At 41.6% G+C, this 25,528-nt stretch overlaps 2 protein-coding genes and 2 pseudogenes across 2 annotated transcripts; 1 reads left to right on the top strand and 3 right to left on the bottom strand.

Moving 5' to 3' along the window:
- Nucleotides 1-1,511: 1,511 nt before the first annotated feature.
- On the bottom strand, nucleotides 1,512-12,932 carry LOC124851137 (annotated as a pseudogene).
- Nucleotides 12,933-14,592: 1,660 nt separating this feature from the next.
- LOC118102472 lies at nucleotides 14,593-16,871 on the bottom strand (annotated as a pseudogene).
- Nucleotides 16,872-19,644: 2,773 nt separating this feature from the next.
- Nucleotides 19,645-23,230, top strand: LOC118103063 (prostaglandin D2 receptor 2-like). Its single transcript, XM_035149733.2, has 2 exons — nucleotides 19,645-19,729; nucleotides 21,184-23,230. Exon 2 carries the CDS (start codon nucleotides 21,232-21,234, stop codon nucleotides 22,372-22,374), a length of 1,143 nt encoding a protein of 380 aa, XP_035005624.1. The 5' UTR covers nucleotides 19,645-19,729; nucleotides 21,184-21,231; the 3' UTR covers nucleotides 22,375-23,230.
- A 4-nt stretch (nucleotides 23,231-23,234) lies between these two features.
- Nucleotides 23,235-25,528, bottom strand: si:dkey-165a24.9 (G-protein coupled receptor 4). The gene is made up of 3 exons (XM_035149735.1): nucleotides 25,071-25,528; nucleotides 24,140-24,972; nucleotides 23,235-23,994 (listed from the first exon to the last, which is right to left on the bottom strand). Exons 2-3 carry the CDS (start codon nucleotides 24,718-24,720, stop codon nucleotides 23,571-23,573), a joined length of 1,005 nt encoding a protein of 334 aa, XP_035005626.1. The 5' UTR covers nucleotides 24,721-24,972; nucleotides 25,071-25,528; the 3' UTR covers nucleotides 23,235-23,570.

The raw sequence follows: 25,528 nt of genomic DNA, 5'->3' as shown, positions 1-25,528 counted from the left end.
TCTCTTCAGAGTAAAGACTTGTGCGTTGATTGGCCAGCAGGGCAACACTGATCACATGATCACTGCTACCTTTGATCTGAATCTTGTTCTTTAAAAAGAGTCACAGGGTGAGAGACATCTGGAAGCAGTTAGAGTACATATCACTACTACTACTACAATTGAATTCAATTATTCATATAGCACCTTTCAAAGCACAGTTACAAGGCTACAAGTTAAAAGTGAAGAATTAAGGGCAAACAATGGAAACAATTAAAATAAACATAAGAGCACAAGTATATAAATGTTACAGATTAGAAAAAATTAGAAAAATAATATATAGTCGAACATGAATAAATAACAAACAGCAGGTAAGATCGAAAGAGATTAAAATATATTAATGAAAGTTACAGGGAATCTAGACCCCAAGGACTAAGACAGCACATGTATAAAATGTATCTCTGAAGAGGATAAGGAGTTTGGAACAATCTTCCATGGAGATCCGTCTGACAAAGAGGGCTCTAACAGAATGACCTGTCCCCTTGGTGCTCCAGCCGGGAATGTGGAAATTGCTATTAGGGCCTTTGCTGGGACCTCAGGTTACAACAGGGACCACATTAAAAATGTACTACTACTCTACAATTTAGGCAATGAAGAGAAGTGATGAAAAGATCCTGATCAGCCCCTTTGTCCAGATCTGCACCAATTGAATGGGTTACTTTTGGCCCACGCCTGTCCTTCTCCCCAAGCAGCCAACCAGCCAAGACAGGGGTGAAAACATAACCTCCTTAGTGGAGGTAACAATTTAACATAAGAGTCACAGCAACTGCTCTTGAAGCTTTACAGTATGACTTGTAGATGACACACTTCATAGTTTATAATGACGTGGTGACTTGAAAAAAAAACAAAAAGATATAAGCAAATATGAGGGCAGTGTTTGGTGTATTACATCAGAAAATGTAATTTTTAATGCTGTGGGCTGTGGGTAGCTTGTTATATTGCTTCATCTGCCCCTATCAAGTCAAACATACTGATCATGGCTACCATGTGGTTGATAGAAGAATAAATATGATTTCATGAGTAGCTGTTTTTAACATTTTATTTGTGTATGTGTATCTGTGTAAGTTTATTTTAACACCTTTAATCCCCTGTTTTGTGACACTTCTTGGATGAGAGTATTGGTGATTCTGTTTTCTGTCAACTTCTGTCTATTTCATTGCTGTTCACTTGAAGTAGTCTGCTGGGGTGTAGTGAAGCATTAATTGCAGAAACTTCCTGTTTGAAAGTGTCAGACAAAGAGAGTACAGACGGTCTTTTGACCACACGTGGAGGCTAAATACAGATCCTCACATGTCAGGTACGAAATTGTTTGACAACTTGGGTTAAGTTCAAGAAGTATATTCTATATTTAGTGGGGAGGGAAAATATGGCAAACTGACAACATCAAATCTATTTCGGCTTTTTTAAAATCTTTAATTTGTTTTGCATAGAGAAGCTTTACATTCAGCATGTATGGAAGTGTAAGATGTCTAGCTCTACTGCTTTACACTGGTGTACACGCATTCACTCCCGTCACCGTCTGTTTGTCTTCTTGCTCTGCTGAACCTGTGCTCCATTAAAGCAGCATAATGTAGGTTGTCTGCATCTTGATGACTCTGCCAATAAAACATAAAAAGAGTAATTTGTCATATTAGGAGGACGTGTGTCTAAAGATAACTTATATAGACAAGTGTTGAGAACAGAATTATTAAAGTCTATCTTCACCCCAGTAAAGTCCCTGGAAATTCGAAAACAACCGTAGAATGTGGTGCTGGGAGGTGGGGCTAAGACACAAAGGAAAGTTATCTATATTGTCTATGGAGGACAACCCACAGCAGCACACACCTTGCAACAGAAATTGCGGTGTCAATATATGAAAAGGTCAGACGTCCCCAAATGGTTTACTCACGTAAGAAATGGTCCTACAGGTTCCAAGATGTTTGAAACACCGTTAGTTGGTGTTACAGCCATGATCAATCTCTGATGTAGATTTACAAAAATGTAAACTTGTGTCATACATGTGAAATTCAAACCAGCTTCTTAAGTAGTGCAACACTACCACCACCTCCATATTCAGAGTTGCTGCAGCTGCTTGAGATTCTAGTTTGTGACAAAGACAACAACAAAAGTCTTATTCAAGATGCAGAATCGGATGTGGGGTGACCTATTTACTTAGTTGGATCAGAAGTAATGAAAGCAAATTTAAATGTGTCCATTACCATTGAGATTCGAGTCATGGTGCAGTACTGAGTAAACAAACACCTCAGCACTTTATTACCACTTTCAATCTGGTGGCATGGACAATGTTTTCCCGTAGGTCATTTTCTGTAATGTACGATTACGCTACGGGTTGTGTTTGTTAGTGTGAACGTGATAAGCACAAATCAACTCATGGAAAAGTTGGAATTATCGATACGAGGGAAACATCAGACAGTTTTAGTTTTTATGTCAAGAATTTGCAAATATAGCAAAACAATGTAACTTATTCCCATTAAAAACTCAATTATACACAATATAAGCACATATGTAAATATAATAATAATAGGAAAAAGGAAACAAGCATTGAAACAAAAGGAAACAAAGAGGGGGATATTTTTGATATCACAATCTACTGACACTTTCTCTGACCACTGTTGTACCTGCATGGCCTACACTGGAGCCAGTTCACATGTAGCAGTGAATCCACACGCCAATCAGATCTTTAAAAACATAATTATCTTCATGATACAGGGTTAGTAATTTCTGGCATCCGCTTGATGTAGGTTGTGATATGTGGTGGGAGGCTAAAACCTGAACGCTAACTGCTAGACCACATGGGATCATAGTGATGATGCTTCCAGAAACAGCGAAACCTATATCAATGAATTAATATCACACTTTGCTGTCCCAGCACTTATTATAGGGACGAGTCATGAAAGTAAAGAAGAATGTATCATCTGTTCAAACCATCTACCAATGTGGAAGCAGAGCCTTGAACCTGATATGAGTAATACCCTTCATTTGGAAAAGATGCCTCTTTGATACTTGTGTCCACATTCCCAAAACCCTCCTCTCGCCTCTTGGAGGAAACGTGACAGAACGCTGTGACTTTTCATTTGTCTCCCAGGGTCAGGGCGCTCACGCGCCTGTGATGAGCAGCTGGGGTTTCGCCATTTCTCCACATGCTGCGTGCTGTTTCAATGTTCGTTGAATATGTCACAAATACAAATATTTGCAACATTCTGTACCTGTTTCAAAGTAAAAAGCACTGTATCGCTTCTGTCCACTGAATCCATTCATCTGTTGAAACCAGGTTTTATTATTATTGTAGACCGAAGATGCACAGCTTCATATCGTAGAGTCCTGGCAGTTAGTTGAGAACAAACCTCTTTATTCAAGGAAATACAGAAGTCATAACCCCACGTAGCGCTCCTCAGTAGACACACTCCTATGTGAACACACAGCAGATCAGAGACGCAGCCGGCCACCCGCTGCACACACACTCCAGACTGGGACACAAACTTTCATTACATGAAGTTTAATCTCTCATTGTTTTATATGTCATCGCCAAAGTGTCATTCCATCAAAGACCAGCAACTGTCAAAACATGCCCCCACACACACACATTGTCAAATCATAAAAGTGTAATTACATCATGAGTTGTTTTTTATCTTTAATCACAAAAAGCCACATTTATTTGGAATACGAATAAAAAGCATTACAGACAAGAATCATGCTCCACCTCTAAAGAAAGACTGAGAAATTCTCATCTCAAACATAGACTCGTTTAAAAACACAATTTACAGTTTAACACTTCTGAGTACAAACATTGATCATTTTGTGTTGTCCTCTGTCGCCTTGATCTGCTGGCCACGTCTACATTTACTGCAGCGTAATGGAGGTCATCTGTATGTTGGTTGCCCTAGAAACAACATATAAGTAGATCATGATGGTCTTTATAAAATAAACGTATTTATTGTCAAATGTAAATTTCACACTTACAAAGATTGTATTTACCTCTGCATTTGTTGTGGGAGGGAGATGATGGTTGTGTACGAGACCTGGTTAAGAAAAACACATACAAAGACAAAGACCTCTAGTCACTCTTGTGTTCACATATGTCCTGTTAGGTGCCTTTACCTCTTAACCTGGTTTTTACTTCTTCACTAGTCTTGTGTTGTACGTGCTGGAATTGGAGGTGTTTGGCGTCTCCTAATCTATTTTTAACACTTCGGTTTAACTTTTAATTCATGAATCATGGATTTACTTATCATATATTTTAAGGTGTCCTTATCTAGATAATAGTGAAATAAACGTATTATTATTATTTTGCCAAAAAAGCCAAATTGAGTGAACACAAGCTAGAGATGAGTGGTTACCCGAACATCTCCAGCATCTTCTCTTGTTTGTCTTGTACAGTAAGACAGCCAGCAAAAGGCTGATGGTGAATCCCAAAGCTCCACTCAGGAAATACACCAGCCAGTTCACTTCACCTGCAACAGGAGAAGTTCTGACAATTCTGTCTCTTCTTTTTGAAATTCTCATTTAACTTTTGTGCAAGACAAAAGACAAGACATTGACAGAACAAAACAAAGAGGGACAAGAACAGTGAATACAGGACAGTTAACAGAACGGAATGACAACGCTGTGTGTGTGTGTGTGTGTGTGTGTGTGTGTGTGTGTGTGTGTGTGTGTGTGTGTGTGTGTGTGTGTGTGTGTGTGTGTGTGTGTGTGTGTGTGTGTGTGTGTGTGTGTGTGTGTATTTTCTATGTTAAAAGAAAAAGTACTATTAATAATTATAATAACAATACTAATAATCCTATAATAATATTAATCAGACTACTTTTAAAATTATTGTATTATTAAAAATTATCTCACCAATACAATAATAATTATAGTAATAACAATAGAATCTTGGAGAAAAAATTGTTAGTTCTACTAATACTTAAAAAAATATTATTTATAATAACATTAAATTATCATCATTACTATGATCATCCGCTATCATCACCAATAACAATTACAATAATAATCATCAATGAAAAAGATATATTTAGTCGTGGTGCACACCATCACCGCCCACTGGTGGTGAAGCCTATTGGGTCACCGTACAGGGGACATTCAAACAGGACCAACCGGGTTACTGTTTCATTTGTTTTGAATCAGTATTTTACCAAATGTTTGGTCCCGCCTCTTTTCTACGTAACTGTCACTATTTATTAAATTAGTCTCTGGTAGTGACTCTCACCGCCAAACTCCAGGCTTGGTCCTTGCCTCCAAACACAATGTGGCACATGCAGAGACAGCACAGCAGTAGGTCCCAAGTACGAGAACGTCTGGGTCTCTCCATTGACAAGTTGTAGACACAGGTGTTTGTCTGTGGCGGGTTTCTCAGCCACACTGATCGCTCCTGTCTCCGTGGTGTAAATGAGTCCTGGCTGAGGTTCTTCAGAGTTCTTGAACCAGTAAACACTGTGTCTCCTTCCATCACAGGTCCCAGTGTGAACTGTACAGCTGAGAGTCACAGAGCCTCCTGGACATGCTCTCAGACCGATGCACCAGAGCCTGGATGTTAGACCCTGGAACCTTTTCACACTGACAGTGACGCTCCATAAACTCATACTTATATATATTACCCTTGAACAGTAGTAAGTAGCTGAGTCTGAGCTGTGATCTGAGATATTTAGTTGACTCACAACATCATTAGTTTCCACAGTGAAGCGTTGATTGTCCTCAAATTCATTCAATAATGGACAATCTTTCGAGAATTTGTACGTCATTGAGATAATTCGAGGTTTCTGTCCTGGTGTTTGTTTGTACCAATACATTTTATTGTCCCTCTCCTCATAGAAACACTGGAAAGTCAAGTTGTCTCCAACATCAGCTGATATAAATCCACTGACTTGATGAGACAAGACAACATGATGCATCTGAACTGAAGAGAAAAAGGAGAAAAGCAAAATAACAGTTAATGTTATGTGACAGAAATTAAATCGTAATCAGCGTCAGGACTGAGTGAATATTTAAAAAACACACAACTCACCCATTTTCCCCAAGAAGAAACATGTCAGGTGAGAACTAATCTCTGGGAGATGTCATCATGTTGAAATCGCTTGTTGAATGGACAAACAGCTCCCACACTTTCTCCTCTCTTCAGAGTAAAGACTTGTGTTGATTGGCCAGCAGGGCAACACTGATCACATGATCACTGCTACCTTGATCTGAATCTTGTTCTTAAAAGAGTCACAGGGTGAGAGACATCTGAAGCAGTTAGAGTACATAATACTACTACTACTACAATTGTATTCAGTTATTCATATAGCACCTTTCAAAGCACAGTTACAAGGTTACAAGTTAAAAGTAAAGAATTAAGGGCAAACAATAGAAAACAATTAAAAGCAAACATAACAGCACAAATATAAGGATACAAATGTTACAGATGAAAAAAAAGTAAAATAGTATATAGTCAAACATAAATTATTAAAAAACAGGTAAGATCAGAATTAAATTAAAATATATGAATAAAAGTTACAGGTGAAGTCAGACCCCAAGGACTAAGACAGCACATGTATAAAATGTATCTCAAAAGAGGATAAGGAGTTTGGAACAATCTTCCTATGGAGATCTGTCTGACAAAGAGGGGGGGCTCTAACAGAAAAGACCTGGTCCCCTTTGGTGCTCCAGCCGGGAATGTGGAATGGTTATTAGGGCCTTTGCCGTGGGACCTCAGGTTACAACAGGGACCACATGGTATCAGCAGCTGAAGTCAACAATAAAATCATAGAATCAATTCAAGAATGTACTACTACTCTACATTTTATGCAATGAAGAGAAGTGATGAAAGATTCTGATCAGCCCCTTTGTCCAGATCTGCACCTCAATTGAATGGGTTGCTCTTGGCTCACTCGCCCTGTCCTTCTCCCAAGCAGCCAACCAGCCAAGACAGGGGTGGAAACGATAACCCCTCCCTTAGTGAGGTAACAATTTTAACATAAGAGTAACATCAACACTTCTTGATGAGAGTATTGGTGATTCTCTTGTTTTCTGTCAACTTCTGTTCATTTCATTGTTGTTCACTTGAAGTAGTCTGCTGGGTGTAGTGAAGACACTGCAGAGACTTCCTGTTTGAAAGTGCTCAGACAAAGAGAGCAGACGGTCTTTTGACCACACGGAGGCTGAATACAGATCCTCACATGTCAGGTACGAAATTGTTAAACAACTTAGTTAAGTTCAGTTATTCTATATTTAGTGGGAGTGAGAATATGGCAACTGACAACATCACATCAATCCTGGGTTTTTTAAAAATCTTTAATTTGTTTTGCATAGAGAAGCTTTAGACTAGTACATGTATGGAAGTGTAAGATAGTCTAGCTCTACTGCTTTACACTGGTGTACACACATTCACTCCCGCCATCGTCTGTTTGTCTTCTTGCTCTGCTGAACCTGTGCTCCATTAAAGCAGCATAATGTAGGTTGTCTGCATCTTGGATGACTCTGCTAATAAAACATAAAAGAGTCATTTGTCATATTAGGAGGTGATCGTGTCTCAAGATAACTTATGTAGACAGGTGTTGAGAACAGAATTATTAAAGTCTATCTTCACCCCAAAGTCCCTGGTAATTCGAAAACACCAGAATGTGGTGCTGGGAGGTGGGCTAAGACACAAAGGAAAGTTATTCATTGTCTATGGAGGACAACTCCCATAGCAGCACACACTTTGCAACAGAAATGTCGCGTGTAAATATATATGAAAAGGTCAGGACGTCCCAAATGGTTTACTCTTAATGCAAGAAATGTCCTACAGTTTCCAAGATGTTGAAACACCGTTAGGTGTGTTATGAGCCATGATCAATCCTCTAATGATTTCAAAAACATAACTAATGTAATGCATGTGATATTGAAACCAGCTTCTTAAGTATTGCAACACCACCACTCACCTCCATATTCAGAGCTGCTGCAGCTGCTTGAGATTCTAGTTTGCATAAAAGACAACAACAAAGTCTTATTCAAGATGCAGGAATCAATGTGGGTGACTCTATTTACTTAGTTGGATCAGAAGTAATCAAGTAAATTTAAATGTGTCCATCACTTCATTGAGATTGAGTCATGGTGCAGTACTGAGTAAACAAAACACCAGCCCTTTATCATCACTCTCAATCTGTGGCATGGACAATGTTTTCTGTAGGTCATTTTCTGCAATGTACGATTAAGAAGGTTGTGTTTGTTAGAGGAACGTGATAAGCACAAATCCTGCATCATGTGAATGCACCATAAGAGATTTCCCTTACTGTCTTTCAATGAATCTAGATGTCCAAGTAACATGTTGGAACACTAACTCAAGCGAAGATCTTTGCTGTTCTTCAATATCACACAAACTGAATTAATTAATAAATATAAATAATGAGGATTACCCCACCTGAGCACTGGCAGCAGTTTGTCTTGAACGGGCTTTGGCTGTGTGTCAGAGAACAACCAGGATTGTGGTGGAACGCCAAAAGTCCGGCCACAGGAAACAACAAGGGAAGATAGTCCACCACTCTGCAGAGCCAGACATATGAGACATTACTGAGCTTTCCACCACCATTCAACAAATGTCACAATCTTTGCTAAAATTCTAGTTACCTTCAAAGTCCACTTTGGTGCCGTCTCCAAACACAATGTGTCCACATGCAGCGACAGCACAGTAGTAGGTCCCAGCATGAGAACGGTTCCGTCTCTCCATTGACAAGTTGTAGAAACAGGTGTGTGTCTGTGTGTCGGGTTTCCTCTCACACTGATCGTTCCTGTCTCCGTGGGTGTAAATGAGTCCTGGCTGAGGTTCTTCAGAGTTCTTGACCAGAAAACACTGTGTTCTCCATCACAGGTCCCAGTGTGAACTGTACAGCTGAGAGTCATACAGAGCCTCCTGGCTGGATGCTCGTGACTGATGCACCAGAGCCTGGATGTTAGACCCTGAACCTTTCACACTGACAGTGACGCCTCCATAAACTCAACACAAAATGAACGACTCTTGAACAGTAGTAAGGTTGAGTCTAAGCTTTTGCAGATCTGAGATATTTAGGTGAGTCACATATGAATAGTTTTCACAGTGAAGGGCCGATTGTCCTGAATTCATTCAATAAACGGAAAATCCCAGAGAATTGAAGATCATTGAGATAATTTTGAGGTTTCTGTCCTGAATGTTTGTACCAATACATCCTATTGTCATCCCCTCATAGAAACACTGAGTCAAGTTGTCTCCAACATCAGCTGAGAATCCACCGTCTTGATGAGACAAGATAAAATGATGCATCTGAACTGAAGAGGAAAAAAGGAGAAAAGCAAAATAACAGTAAATGTTATGACAGAAATTAAATCGTGACTAAAGGGCCAGGACTGAGGAATATTTAAAAACACACAATCACCCATTCTCAAGAAGAAACATGTCAGGTAGAGAACGAATCAGAGATGTTTATCATGTTGAAATCGGGTCAGTGTTGAATGACAAACAGCCCGGCACTTTCCCTTCAGAGTAAAGATAAAGGATTGGCCAGCAGGGCAACACTGATCACATGATCACTGCTACCTTTGATCTAACTTTGTTCTCAAAAAGAGTCACAAGCAGTTAGAGCATATAATACTACTACAATTGTATTCAGTTATTCATACAACAGCACCTCGATAGTTACAAGGTGTTACAGCAAAGGTGAAGAATTATGCAAATAATAGGAAAACAATTAAAAGCAAACATAGCAGCACAAATATAAGATACAACTGAAAGACAGATGAAAAAAGTAAAATAGTATATAGTCAAAACATAAATTATTAAAAACAGGTAAGATCAGAATAAATTAAAATATATGAATAAAAGTTAGGTGTAGTTGACTCAAGGACTAAGACAGCACATCTATAAAATGTATTCTAAAGAGGATAAGGAGTTTGGAACAATCTTCCTATGGAGATCCGTCTGACAAGAGGGGGCTTCTTAAACAGAGAAGACCTGGTCCCCTTTGGTGCTCCAGTCAAATGTGGAATGGTTATTAGGCTTTGGCTGTGGACCTCAGGTTACAACAGGGACCACATGGTATAAAAAAGTCTGAAGTCAACAATAAAATCATGAATAAATCAAAATTAGTTTACTACTCTACAATTTAGGCAATGAAGAGAAGTTGATGAAAAGATCCTGGATCAGCTCCTTTGTCCAGATCTGCACCCCAAATTGAATGGTTGTTTCGGCCCACGCCTGTCCTTCTCCCAAGCAGCCAACCAGCCAAGACAGGGGGTGAAAACATAACCTCCTTAGCAGAGTGTAACAATTTAACATAAGAGTAACATCAACACTTCTGACGAGAGCATTAAGATTTACTTTTGTCAACTTCTGTTCATTTCATTGCTGTTCACTGAAGTAGGTCTAAGCTGGGGTGTAGGAAGGACACTGCAGAGACTTCCTTGTTTGAAAGTGCTCATAAAAAGAGAGCAGACGGTCTTGACCACACGGAGGCTAAATACAGATCCTCATACGCTGATATGAAATTGTTAAACAATCCTGTGGGTTAAGTTCAAGAAGTATATTCTATATTTAGTGGGGAGTGGAGAATATGGCAACTGACAACATCACATCAATTCGGCTTTTTAAAAATCTTAATTTGTTTTGCATAGAGAAGCTTTTACATTCAGCATGTATGGAAGTGTAAGATGTTCTCAGCCTTACTGTTTACACTGGTGTACACGCATTCACTCCCATCACCGTCTGTTTGTCTTCTGTTTCGCTGAACCTGTGCTCCATTAAAGCAGCATAATGTAGGTTGTCTGCATCTTGGATGACTTCCACAATAAAAACATAAAAGAGTCATTTGTCATATTAGGAGGACGGTGTCTAAAGATAACTGATGTAGACAGGTGTTGAGAATGCAAATTATTAAAGTCTACCACCTCAAAGTCCCTGGAATTTAAACACCCGTAGAATGTGGTGCTGGGAGGTGGGGCTAAGGCACAAAGGAAAGTTATCTATATTATTCATGGAGGACAACTCCTTAGCAGCAACACACACCTTGCAACAGAAATGTCGCTGCAAACATATATGAAAGGTCAGGACGCCCAAATGGTTTATCACGAAGATTTGGTCCTCTACAGGTTCCAAGATGTTTGAAACACCGTTAGTTGGAAAGAGCCATGATCAATCCTCTGATGTAGATTTAAAAATGTAAACTTGTGTCATACATGTGAAATTCAACCAGCTTCTTAAGTATTGCAACACTACCACCACCTCCATATTCAGAGCTGCAGCGTTGAGATTCTAGTTTGACAAAAGACACCAACAAAGTCTTATTCAAGATGCAGTGAACTGGATGTGGGGTGACTCTATTTACTTAGTTGGAACAAAAGTAATGAAGTAAATTTGCCCATCACTTCATTGAGATTGAGTCATGGTGCAGTACTGAGTAAACAAACACCAGCACTTTATCACCACTCTCAATCTGTGGCATGGACAATGTTTTCCTGTAGGTCATTTTCTGCATTGTACAATTAAGTATATTAAAATCTGAATGTATGATGCTGCCATTACAATCTGTTTTAGAGAACAACTAGAATGGCACTTTGAAGAGCGCACACTGGCACCAAGGTCCAACAGTCCCCTAGATTCAAACAAACTGGCCACTGATCAGCCTCAGGTGGCGCTGGGTTGTGTTTGTTAGAGTGAATGTGGATAAGCACAAATCCTGCATCATGTGAATGCACCATAAGAGATTTCCCTTACTGTCTTTCAATGAATCTAGATGTCCAAGTAACATGTTGGAACACTAACTCATGAAGATCTTTGCTGTTCTTCAATATCACGCAAACTTAATTCACACTAATAAATATAAATAATGAGGATTACCCCACCTGAGCACTGGCAGCAGTTTGTCTTGAACGCTCTTTGGGCTGTGTAAGCCAGAGAAACAACCAGGATTGTGGTGAACGCCAAAGCTCCGCTCAGGAAATACACCAAGGGAAGATAGTCCACCACCTCTGCAGAGAGCCAGACAACAGGAGACATTACTGAGCTTTCCACCACCATTCAACAAATGTCACAATCTTTGCTAAAATTCTAGTTACCTTCAAAGTCCACTTTGGTGCCGTCTCCAAACACAATGTGTCCACATGCAGCGACAGCACAGTAGTAGGTCCCAGCATGAGAACGGTTCCGTTTCATTGGACAAGTTGTAGACACAGGTGTGTGTCTGTGTCGGGTTTCCTCACACTGATCGCCTTCTGTCTCCTGGGTGTAAATGAGTCCTGGCTGAGGTTCTTCAGAGTTCTTGACCCAGTAAACACTGTGTTCTCCATCACAGGTCCTGAGTGTGAACTGTACAGCTGAGAGTCACAGAGCCTCCTGGCTGGATGCTCTCAGACTGATGCACCAGAGCCTGGATGTTAGACCCTGAACCTTTCACACTGACAGTGATGCTCTCCATAAAGTCATACGTGTATAAATAACCTGTTATGCAGAAGCAAGTAGCGATTCGAAATTTGCACATCTGAGATCTTCAAATGATTTTTACCTGTGGTAGTTTCCAGTTTAAAGCGCGTATCATTCCTAAATTCATCACTTAGTTTGTCCTTTTTATCATTGCTGTTGTGCTTAAAGAACTTAGACACCAGCTTTGGTTTCTGTCCCAGAATCTGTTTGTACCAGTATAGCATCACTGTAGAATCATCTTCATAGAAACAGTCCAAAGTCACGTCTTCACCAACTTTAGCTGATTTAAAGCGTGAAGATGGTGTCACTTCAGCTGAGGAGAAAATGGACAGTGAGCATATTGTAACGCATGGCAGAGAATGAAAGTTTAAATCGTGACCTCACTAGTGCCCTTACAAAAGAAACAACTCACCCATTCTCCCCAAGAGCAGACATGCCACGCACAAAGCAAAAGTCAGTTCCTTCATTTTGTTGGAGTTGCCGTGCTTAATGGAGAAGATCTCTTCACCTTCTCTGCTTTTCAGACACAAGACTGCTGTGTCGGCCAATCAGAGAGGAGCCTGCTTGATCATGTCACCAGTGCCCCCACCCCACACACACACACACACATTTCATGTCCACGAGAAGATTTGTACAGAGATAAGTGACGCAGAATTGGAAAATACTACTGGATATGCTTTCAGGAGGGGACTTTGATTCAGACTTATTGAGGAAAATGGAGATGCTATTTATCTCAATACATTCCAGTGTGTATGACACTTATATGGCTTCTGAAGTTCGTGAGGTACAATTTGTTTCAATCAACATGAGAAACCTACTGAATCGTCTGTCGTGTCAATAAAGGGGAGTGGTGGCCTAAATAAAAGGTCTGAGACGTCTCACGAGATGAGACTTCAAAAAACAGGCTGTGGCTGAACGGGTTGATGTTAAAAGTTGTTGAATGTATCTGATGTTTTTGTCAAGACACGCTCGTGATGCGTGCTTCTTCATTTTTAGTGTTCATGTCGACAAAATCACGAAGAAGATGTGTCTTATTTGGATTGGAAGGAGTAGAAAACTCTAATTTTCACCAGTAACAGACACTCCCACTTTTACTTACAGCCAATAGGTATTGATTTACGTTTTTTTTTTTGATCTAATGTGATTGGTCATCCCTGATCGTGCTGCATCAGGTAAGTCCGCCCACTGAGTTGAGGCTCCGCTCGCAGCTGACCGGTAAACATACGCCGACTTCAAATGGAACTGCGGTAAATCCAGTGAATTCTTTCCTTACACATACACCATGACGGCAAAAAAATAGGATAAAGGAGCTCGGTGCCGACCGACCTGATTTACAGATTCAGCAAGTGACGAGGATGAGCTACACCCCCGACTCCTCCCGATGTTGTTATGAGGAAACAGAGTTGACCAACTGGATGTGGAGTGAGCAAGGTTTTTTACTGCTTCCCCTGTTTTGCGAGACCTTAAACATCTCTCTGAAAAATGCAAACAGCATGAAAGCTGCCACGGTTACAATGAGGCTACATTTTCGAGGAAGGCTACAGGACCGGCATGTTGTGACAGTAGATGCATGTTCATGAAGGTTCGGTCTGATGTGGATTAGTTCCACTTCTTCTACCAGAGCAGTCGTGAACCTACATGATACTGAATGTCCTCTTTCTCAAAAAAGCTTATGTAGCACAAACCGGAAATGTCATTATGATCGGTTTCCTGACATGAGCATAAGAGGAGTGTAACTGTGAGACCGCAATGGATCACCCAAGCACATTGTGGTTATTCATCAAAAAGACTTTAGTGCATGCACGGCTTGTTATCTGCATTCAAGACGTGGGGTTTGTTGTCAGATGCTGTGACCCACAGCCTGGTCTTCCTGTGTTTAGGCGCTGCTACGACTTCTGTTTCCACCAATGGAAACTTGTGCTTTGCAGACATTGCCACCTTCACCACAGGCGTGAAAGGTGAGCGTGTACCCGGGTGCAGGTTGGAAGGTGCGACCTGCGCTTTCTGCTAACAGGAGATATTAATAGATCATAGGGGATTTTCACGTATCTGATGTTAGACTCTTGTGTGCGGAGATGCTGATGCTCTCAGAACATACTTGACATAACAACCCTGCAAACAAATATATATTTTATTTTATTTCTACATTATTTCACATTTGGTTTTGCAACAGTAAATGACAAATATGGAAGCTTCTGTGCTGACATGGTTGGAAGTTCACTTTCTGCAATTCTTCAATCGAGAGTAAACACAAACAGACTCCATGTTGTCCCTTCGATGACGTTGCTCGCCGTTTGTTTTGAGACACAGAGCAGCACAATGGAAAGTGTCTTCATCTTGGTTCTGTTCAGGACAAAGTAACAATAATGAGTGAATTATTCAGTACGAGAAGAAAAGAATGATACATTTGATTTAAATTGTATTATTGAGCAATACCTCCATACACCAACAACAGGTTTTTGAATTCTTTTAAATTTTAAAATTAGTTTTAATTAATCCTCACAGCCATATGTATTACTTATTGCATTATATTAAAAATATTGCTCTTTTTGTGTTCATCCCTTGTGCTCTGCTTCTCCACTCACCTCCATATTCAGAGCTGCTGCAGCTGCTTGAGATTCTAGTTTGTGACAAAAGACAACAACAAAAGTCTTATTCAAGATGCAGTGAACTGGATGTGGGGTGACTCTATTTACTTAGTTGGAACAAAAGTAATGAAGTAAATGTGTCCATCACTTCATTGAGATTGAGTCATGGTGCAGTACTGAGTAAACAAACACCAGCACTTTATCACCACTCTCAATCTGTGGCATGGACAATGTTTTCCTCAAGGTCATTTTCTGCAATGTACAATAAAGTATATTAAAATCTGAATGTATGATGGTGCCATTACAATCTGTTTGAGAGAACAACTAGAATGGCCCAACAGTCCCCTAAATTCGATCAAGCTTGACCAAATTGACGTAATTCTTGTCAATCACTCCAGTTGAATTATTTGTGTGACGTGATGTTGTGAAAGCCAATCAGCGCTGGCCGGTCCTGGCACCGATGCGAGCTAGTTGGTGCTCAAACTGGCCACTGATCAGCCTCAGGTGGCGCTGGGTTGTGTTTGTTAGAGTGAATGTGGATAAGCACAAATCCTGCGACGTGTGAATGCACCATAAGAGATTTCCCCTTACTGTCTTTGAATGAATCTAGATGTCCAAGTAACATGTTGGAACACTAACTCATGAAGATCTTTGCTGTTCTTCAATATCACGCAAACTGAATTCACACTAACAAATATAAATAATGAGGATTACCCCACCTGAGCACTGGCAGCAGTTTGTCTTGAACGCTCTTTGGGCTGTGTAAGCCAGAGAAACAACCAGGATTGTGGTGAACGCCAAAGCTCCGCTCAGGAAATACACCAAGGGAAGAGAGTCCACCTCCTCTGCAGAGAGCCAGACAACAGGAGACATTACTGAGCTTTCCACCACCATTCAACAAATGTCACAATCTTGTCTAAAATTCTAGTTACCTTCAAAGTCCACTTTGGTGCCGTCTCCAAACACAATGTGTCCACATGCAGCGACAGCACAGTAGTAGGTCCCAGCATGAGAACGGTTCAGTCTCTCCATTGACAAGTTGTAGACACAAGGGTGTCTGTGCATGGGTTTCCTCACACTGATCGCTCCTGTCTCCGTGGGTGTAAATGAGTCCTGGCTGAGGTTCTTCAGAGTTCTTGACCCAGTAAACACTGTGTTCTCCATCACAGGTCCCAGTGTGAACTGTACAGCTGAGAGTCACAGAGCCTCCTGGCTGGATGCTCTCAGACTGATGCACCAGAGCCTGGATGTTAGACCCTGAACCTTTCACACTGACAGTGATGCTCTCCATAAAGTCATACGTGTATAAATAACCTGTTATGCAGAAGTAAGTAGCTGAGTCTGAAATTTGCACGTCTGAGATCTTCAAATGACTTTTACCTGTGGTAGTTTCCAGTTTAAAGCGCGTATCATTCCTAAATTCATCACTCAGTTTGCCATTTTTATCAATGCTGTTGTGCTTATAGAACTTAGACACCAGCTTTGGTTTCTCTCCCAGAATCTGTTTGTACCAGAATAGCATCACTGTAGAATCATCTTCATAGAAACAGTCCAAAGTCACCTCTTCAGCAACTTTAACTAATTTGAAGCGTGAAGATGGTGTCACTTCAGCTGAGGAGAAAATGGACAGTGAGCATATTGTAACGCATGGCAGAGAATGAAAGTTTAAATCGTGACCTCACTAGTGCCTTTACAAAAGAAACAACTCACCCATTCTCCCCAAGAGCAGACATGCCACGCACATAGCAAAAGTCAGTTCCTTCATTTTGTTGGAGTTTCCGTGCTTAATGGAGAAGATCTCTGCACCTTCTCTGTTTTCAGACCAATGGAAACTTGTGCTTTGCAGACCTTGACACCTTCACCACAGGCGTGAAAGGTGAACTCGAGTGCCGGCCGCTTGCTGCTAACAGGAGATATTAATAGATTATAGGGGACTTTCACGTATCTGGTGTTAGACTCTTGTGTGCGGAGATGCTGATGCTCTCAGAACATACTTGACATAACAACCGTGCAAACAAATACATATTTTATTTCGACCTTTTTTTTTGGACCTACCGTGGCTGCAGAATATCCCGGGTAAGAAACGGTTCCTGCAAATCAAAAAACACGAATGGTCATGTCAAGTCATTACGGCAAAATCCCGTCGATTCGGAAAATCCTTACCTGAGCAGGCAGGGCACATGACGAAAGCCAAGACGAGCAGCCCGTTCAAGGACACGGCCAATGCCACGCTCAAGCAATAAGCCAGGAGTGGGGGGACATTGGTGAAACTGTCCAACATTGAGTCAAGAGAGATACAACAGTTCACATCCTAGTTATATGTATGTTTTTGAGAATCTAAGAATCTATTTAACTTGGGTATTTTTTTCAAATTGTAGTAGGAAGCAACATCTGACATCTACAAAATAATGAAAAAAGGAAATGTAGATAATTCATGTCAACAGTTTAATGGCAGTGCTGTCGTCATATGCCACTCAGGTCAGAAGTGGCAGTAGTTCCGACAGTTCACAGGACATCTTTATCATCATCATCATCATCGTCGTCGTCGTCATCGTCATCTTGTATTTGGAAGAAATCACATCAAAAGTCTACAGTATTACACAGAGCAAGTTTTAGTTTAATGCCAAACCACATGTAATTGTTTGTTATTGTTGCATCACTGCTTCAAATCTGGATTGAAGGGATTGAGGGGAAAAAGTTTAAGACAGAGTCACACAAAAATGTACCCACGGTCTGAGATCGCCTGGCCCCCATTCCCTGATATAATCTAGGATGTCTCATCATTACATGTAACTGACTTCACTTCTTCCTCAGAGCTTTATGTGAGGGATCCCTCACATGTGACTCAAGGGTAAAAGGATGTTGCACCGTGTCAAGCTCTATGAGTCAAATTGTGATTAGAGAGCGAAACAATGTTGTGCACTTTATTACATCCTTGAGCATGAATGTGGCTGCAATTTAAAGTAAACATTACTTATAGATTACGACGCAAACATATGAAACACTCACTGATTGTAACGTGTGGGTAAAATATTTCACTGCACATTTATTTGTGTGTCTACACGTGAAGGTACTTTGATGATCTGATGTGGTCAAGTTTCTGCATCAGTCCCCAATGCTTTGAATACCATTTAGTATGTTTGTCTCAGGCCTTCACTCTTATGTTTGCAGATGTAACGGCCCCGTTTGCAAATGCAGCTACCGTGTGACTCATATGTGTCCTGTGATGTTTGTGGTCTGTGCTTTTGAAAAAAAACAAACACAATTGTTAAAAGCTGTACAGTTGTTGACTGAGTCGAGGCGAGACACGACTGGCCAACACTCGTCTTACTTGAAACCATACTTCGTGAGTTGTGACATTTGGGCGGGCCCCATGTTCGCTGTTCTCTGCCGAGTCGAAGCTCAAATGGAAAATAGAACCTCCCTGACTTATTTTGAGAGAATGTAAGTCAGGCCGTGTGGTCTGAGATTAAAAAGAGGATGCGGTGTGATAGGAAGCAAACAAGGTGGAAACACTATTAAGACTTGTACAGTAAGTTGAGATGCACAGCTCTGCACTGTGTCATAAGGTTGTTTCAATTTCAATTGCTAAAAATGTCAATTAGCAAACATGGGGGCGGAGAATCTTCAGGTCAGCTGACCCCAACCTTTTCTCTCCTTTATTAAATATACAGATATAAAAGGCACCCGTTTTGTATCCTCACCATGGAAAAGAAATCAAAGTCTTTCAGCAAATATTTCCTTGCATTCGTTTATTTCCTGTTTTCAGTGTTGTCTTATAAGTGTGCCAGAAACAATGTGAGTTGACCACCACAGCACCACACTGGGCTGCAGATGCATCTTGTGGCCACGCTGTGCTTTTGGCATTTAGAAAAAAAAAATGTAGGTCAGTTTGCGGTGAATATACTTCTTTTGACAAAAGAGCAAATGCTTGTGTTGCATAAAGAAGAACTGTGTGTCTAATCCGATAAGATCTTTTTTCAGTTTCCAGTTGTGAAAGGTGAAGCGTATGCAGAAGTGCTTAAAACTGCAAAACTACAGAGACCTGGCAAGTGCTGGCTCCAAAAAAATCTCTGCAATAGACTCCAGAGGCTGCAATTCAAAAAACACCATCAAGGCTCAAAGAGCCACCTGATTGACACTCCGTAGTCCACAGGGTGCCACTGCAGCATCATTATGAAGTGTTGATAAAAATGTTTAATGTTGTCTGCTGCTACCTGTTGTTCAAGAGCTGAACTGCACACAAGGACTGAATAGAAACAGGAAAGACCTTGTACTAAATTTAAAGGAGCAACGCACAAAGAGAATGTCATGAAGAGAACTACTCAGTCTGGGAAAGGTCTGAAAATGATCAACCTGAGTACTTTCCATTTAGCAGCACACAGTAAAACATTTTTTCTACCTTTCTCCTTCTCACACAAACACAAGAAGAAAGACAAAAATGTGATCTGTTCAAGTGATAAAACATTAAGGTCAATAAGTAAATTACAAACCACCATTTCCTCATTGACAGTTTCCTTCTTGGAAAAGAAGTTCAAAAGGTAAAAAGACTTTAGCTCTACAAGCCTGAGTCCTCAAAGCTGTACTTCCTTTCTGGGGTTTTGACTTCCTATTACTCTACTTGTACAATAATAAGGCTGGGACAGGGCACTGTGTCATACAGCAGCATGACATGACACAGACCTCATCAAAGTCTGACATCCCGGTAAGTGTTTTTTCTTTTTCTAGTGACGAGAGGCTCTTCATGTGTGTACAGAGGGAAAGGGAAGTCAATGTTATGCAGTGCCGTTTTTTAACGCATTCATTTTTTTAAATTTTGAAACGCTTGATTATTGTCTCTTTTGAGACACTGCAGCAGAAGTTTTTTCTTTTTGCAAAGTTTGCATCCTCATCTGTGTAACAACCACAACTATCTAAACACACGACTGAACAAAAGTCATGTTTGCAGTAATTTCTGATTTTTTTAATTTGTGAATTTACATATTACTGCTATGTAATTTGATTTTAATATCCACCTTTAAAAGGAGACCCCAAGAAATCTTCAAAATTGTAATTTTGCATTAGGTGAGGCTTTACAACCAAACTTGAAACTCACAAACCGGTAGAGATGAACATGTTTGGTTAGAAGATCAAATCAGTCGGGGTAACATTTACAGAGTGAACATGGAGGATGCGGCAAATGTGAAAAACAAGATTGTGGAGATAAGGAGCTGCAGTGCAGACAGAGCAAAAACACTTTTAGAAATCCCCCTTTCTTAGAAGAAAGGAAAAATCATACTGCAGGGTGTCCCCGTCACGAGCACGTATTATCCATAGATATTTGTAATTATATAAGATTGGTAATTTTATCATATTACAGTTTGCTTTTTAAAAACTGGTGAGGTGCAACAAATGAAAATGATATCATATTACTAACTCTGGGTGATTTACAGTGTTTTGATTACTGTTAGTTTATTTTGTACGTCATGTATATATTTTATTAATCATTTGCTTTGGTATTGGATATATTTTATTAGAGGTTATTTGTCAATCAGCTGGTTGTTTTCACTGATTAAAGCATGTCACAGTTTTTTTTTTTGGACGACTTCAGAGAAGTGCTACATTTAACAACCGTGGTGAGACACAAAGATGACTTGGCTACTTCCTTCCTCATTTACACAATCATTTTAAAGCCTCTCACTGTTCTTTGTTGGTTTCTAATTAAAATCGTATCACTCGCATACAAATAATTTATTTTAAAAAATGAACGCACTTGATAAATGTATTTAGAGCTTATAATAAACAGCTTTAAACTACGTGCAGCAGCTTGCGTCATGCTCCTCTCACCTCTGCTGCATTTCTTCTTCTGTTGCAGAACAACACAATATGTGCAGAATGTATTTCAACCTTAAAATACAGCGTTTTACATTAATAACCACTGATTGTGACTGCTGGAGCACATTTGCACTAAACTGTAACTAAATGCCTGAATAGCTGTATACTGCTGTTGAAAGAGAAAAATATAAGTGTGCTCCATGGACCAAAACAACAGAAATAAGACATTTTAGAATCAATTTTCCATCAATTTCCATGTCATTTTTATATTTTAAAAAGCTCTTCCTGATTTATAACTTGAAATTGTCACCTGTTTAGTTTAACATGATCTAATCTCTGTTGCAGTGTAAAGCAAACGCCTGAGTGAAAGGATCAAGGCGTTTTCCCTTCAGCATGGCACACTTTGTTGAGTCAAACACCTCCTACCTCCCATCAAACCAAACAGACAATATGAGTTCTTTGAGCATTTTCGCCATTTCCCTCCACGGCTTGGTCTCTTCCATCGGCATCATAGAGAACCTCCTCATCCTCTGGGTGGTGGGCTTCCACGTCCGCCGCACCGTCATCAGCGTGTGGATCCTGAACCTCGCGGCCTCCGACCTGCTCGCCACCGCTTTCCTTCCCTTCTTCACCCTCTACATGGCACTCGGCAACACCTGGACACTGGGCAGGACCTTCTGCCGCATCTACTCCTCCACCTTCTTCCTCAACATGTTCGTCAGTGGCTTCCTGCTGGCGGCCATTTCTATGGACCGCTGCCTGGTGGTGCTGAGACCAGTCTGGGCCCAGAACCACAGGAGCATCCGACTTGTGGAGAAGACATGTGGGGTGATTTGGGCCTTAGCTGTGGTCTGCACCATCCCTTTCTACATATTCCGTGACACCATTCCCCTTCCAAATGGGAAGATCCTCTGTTACTACAATTATAATGTATCCCTCCCCAGTCAGCCGTATGACCTGCAAGCATTATTCAAGCAGCGGAAGGAGGCCTTGGTCTTCATGAAGCTCTTCCTAGCCTTCCTCATCCCTCTGCTAATCATCATCCTCAGCTACATCGCCGTGTATTCCCACTTGGCACGCAGAGGCTACCGACGCTCTTTTCGTTTCGTTCGTCTCGTGGTAGCCGTGGTGGTGAGCTTCATCCTCTGCTGGGCGCCGTACCATTTCTTCATCATCATGGAGGTGATATCTCCCAGCGGGCACCCTATGCAGAAATTCGCAAGCGGGGCCCTCCAGGTCGCGGCGACCCTTGGCTTCCTGAACAGCGTCCTGAACCCTGTTCTGTACGTGTTCAGCTGCCCCGACCTGTGCAGCAAGATCAGACATTCCCTGGGTGCGGTGATGGAGAGCGTACTGGCGGAGGACCTGGCCGAACTGGCCCGGCGCCGCAGCACCGCCCGCAGCTCGTTAAGCACCACCACAGAGTTTATAAAGAAGCCGTCTTCCGTCGCAACCCTCTGTCTGAAAACAGAGGACCAGGAGCAGGATGAACGTGTTGCTGAACCAACTGAACTAATGCTGAACCAACTGCACTGAGAACCAGCAGTCAATAGAGAAATGCTGATAGGAAATATATGAGAAAGGCATTTATTTACCTTTTCCCTTGTTTTTTTAACGATAGCTCATCATATTTACTCTTTAGCCAGCTTCTATTAGGGATTATTACTGGTTATTACTATTGTGCACCATCAGCTATCATGACCATTAGTAGACCGCTGGCTTTTCTGTTAGAAATTCAAATTTTCTAAGCTTTGTTATTCATTCCTGTCTTATTCCTTATATTTAAGAGTAAATGTTTGAATGATACACTTGTGCATCACCATCACTTCACTGCACGTCCCAGGGCAGGGACGGATGAGATGACTTGAAGTGGATAAAGTGTTGCCCACATTTATTTTAGAACTTACAAAACTGTCAGCTTCCAGGACAGAAATCACTTTTGCAGAAAATGGTTAGATTGCATAAGGGCATTTAGTCAGAATCACTATCAAGTATGTTATATATATATATACGTTTGTGCCTGTTTTGCAGCTCTTGTCCCTCTCAAATGTATGAGACCTTCTCGAACAAAACAGAACAAATACAGCGTTTTTACGTGGATGTGTCTGATCGATGTGTATAGGTATTATTGCTTCTGTTTTTCTCTCTCTCTCTATTGTGAAATAAGCTGTTTTCACATGTGGTCTCACACCAGATTTTATCAGCAGCTGCAGGAGCTGACATGAACATATCTCTGTGTGGGTTAGGGTTAGTGACAGTGTACGTCTTAAGTTTTGCATTGCACATCTGCTTCAGTTTCCAATAGTTCACTCCTTGCATTTTATATCTACACTTTGTAATACTTATACTGTAAAGTAGCTGTTCTTAACGGTAATAAAGACAACGAGAAGCACTCCTTTGTTGCAATATCATACTTCCCATTTAATTATGGAACTATAGTCATGACAATAAACAAACAGTTTGAAATGTCCACATTTCACTTTCAGTCTCTGGAAGTCATATTTCACGTGGTTATATATTTCTACTTTGATGATTTTATTTGTAACAACATATCAAACTGTGAATTTCTATATTTGTAGGTAATTACACAGTAGTGTAAGCAACAGCTCAACAGTTCTTCACTTTGAAATATTGTGCCACACAATTGCATGAACCAAGTGCACGTATTTCCACTGGGTGGTGTAGTTGCATTGACTCAAGTTGCCATAGTCATGTCAGTAGCCAAACCCAGGCTAAATTGCAAGAAGGTTATTGTGTCCAGTTTCACTCCCCCCCAGGTTGTCTGGCTGAGCTCTGGCACCGAGGGCCTCCTTTCCGCGGGTGTTTTGGCCCCGCCCCAAGCAAGGCAGGGACCTCTGCAGCTCCAGCCGAGCGTCAGCGCACAGGAAGATGTAGAAGAGGGGGTCCAGAAGGGTGTTAAGGCTGGTCAGGCCGTAGCACAGGCGATAGATGAGGAAAATGGAACTCTCCAATCCACACGGTTCATCTGTCAGCAGCAAGGACACAAACCTGTATCCGCCCACGAGGTGGTAGGGCCCAAAGACCACGATGAAGTTGATTGTGATGACGACCAAGATGCCCACGATTTTGTGGCGCTCGTGGTCGGAGAGGGAGGGAGACCGCCTGAGTGTAACCCCGATGTGGGCTGAGGTGTAGCTGAGGGCAGGAGCAGAGATAAAGATAAGAAACTCAGCCTGTTCATCAGAATACACAAAATAGGAACTTTACATGAACTTATTTGAAGACACAGTATAACATCTAGGATAAAGCAGGAATATCCTCGTGCTTGGAGTCCACTCACCCTAGTATGGCACATGGCAGCAGAAAACCGAGGACCACAGTGGTGATCTTGAACTGGGCATATCTGGGACTGACGGGGTACTGCTCCAGACACAGCAGTCTGTCAGAGTCAAACACAGACGGCAGCAGCCCGCTCAGGCAGAACAGGAAGGTGAGGGTCCAGACCGCCACACCGGACACTGCTGCCACCTTAACACTCCGCACCCTGCGGCTGCTCAGCGGGTACACAATTGCCAGGCAGCGGTCCAGCGCTATCAGGCACAGGAACATGACGCTGGCGTAGACGTTCACGTAGAACACGTAGCCGACCAGCTCGCAGGTCAGCTGGCCGTAGGGCCAGCGGTGCTTGCCCTGGAGGTAGAGGATCCACAGTGGCAGGGTGAGCAGCTGGAGGAGGTCTGACAGCAGCAGGTTGAGGATGTAGACCAGCTGGCAGCCTCCTCCGCCTGAGCGACCCAGTTGGTACAGTCCCCAGAGAGACAGCAGGTTGCTGGGGAGACCCAAAGAGAAGATGAGGCCATAGATACAGGTCAGGCCGAATGTGTCTGTGTCCAAGGGGAGGTTGCAGCTTTCGTTGTACATTTCTCTGACGGTCAAATACCTGACATGGGAAACGAGTAGACACCTCGCTCAAATGTGGATGGATGCTTGCAAGAGGATGAGTTGGTGTAGAAACACCCATTCATTCACTCAGAGCACAAGTCTGACTCTACTTGTTATTTGTCCATTGTTCAAAATTCATAAATGCATTCTCCTGTGAGGAAGGTCGGGCTCAAATTTTGTCCTGTCAGTCATCCAGGCCTCAAAGCATCCAGGATCCATCAGGGGAAACACCTGCACAACAGATAGAATGCCCGTTTCCAAGTGGTTTACTATCAGCAGCTACCTGAGGGATATAAACCTCACAATACAAACCAAGAGTTCTTACTCACCTTTCCCAGCAGTGAGACCCACTCTGTTCAACTGAGGCTCGCCGCCCGTTCTGCAGCCTGGTGACCTGTGCTCAAGAAATGTTGGGAACACGGTGTCTCGCCTGAGCCTCGTTCATTCTGTGATCGTTTCCTCCTCAGGAAACCCACTTTTTCAGCTTTAAAGGCAACATCCTGAGGCAGGAGAACGCCTTTCTGGCCCAGAACAAAAACACACACTCTCTCTTTCTTTCTCTCCGGGTCTCCTGCTCTCTCTCACTCCAGCGGTTGACACGATGATTGAGGTGGCTGTGGGCTGCGAGGGGAGGAACGAATGTGGGGTGTCCACTAATGCCCTTTAGATTGTTGCTGGCTCTGTGCCATTAAACACATTAGCCGCTCTGCTATGTGATTTCTTCAAACGTGCTGTTCAACCATATTGTTTACAAGGTGGAAATATGCAGAGGTTTCATTTGGCAGCT

Source organism: Hippoglossus stenolepis, chromosome 23, assembly GCF_022539355.2.
Source record: "Hippoglossus stenolepis isolate QCI-W04-F060 chromosome 23, HSTE1.2, whole genome shotgun sequence".
Lineage (NCBI taxonomy): Eukaryota > Metazoa > Chordata > Actinopteri > Pleuronectiformes > Pleuronectidae > Hippoglossus > Hippoglossus stenolepis.
This window is presented reverse-complemented; position numbering and strand designations above follow the sequence as displayed.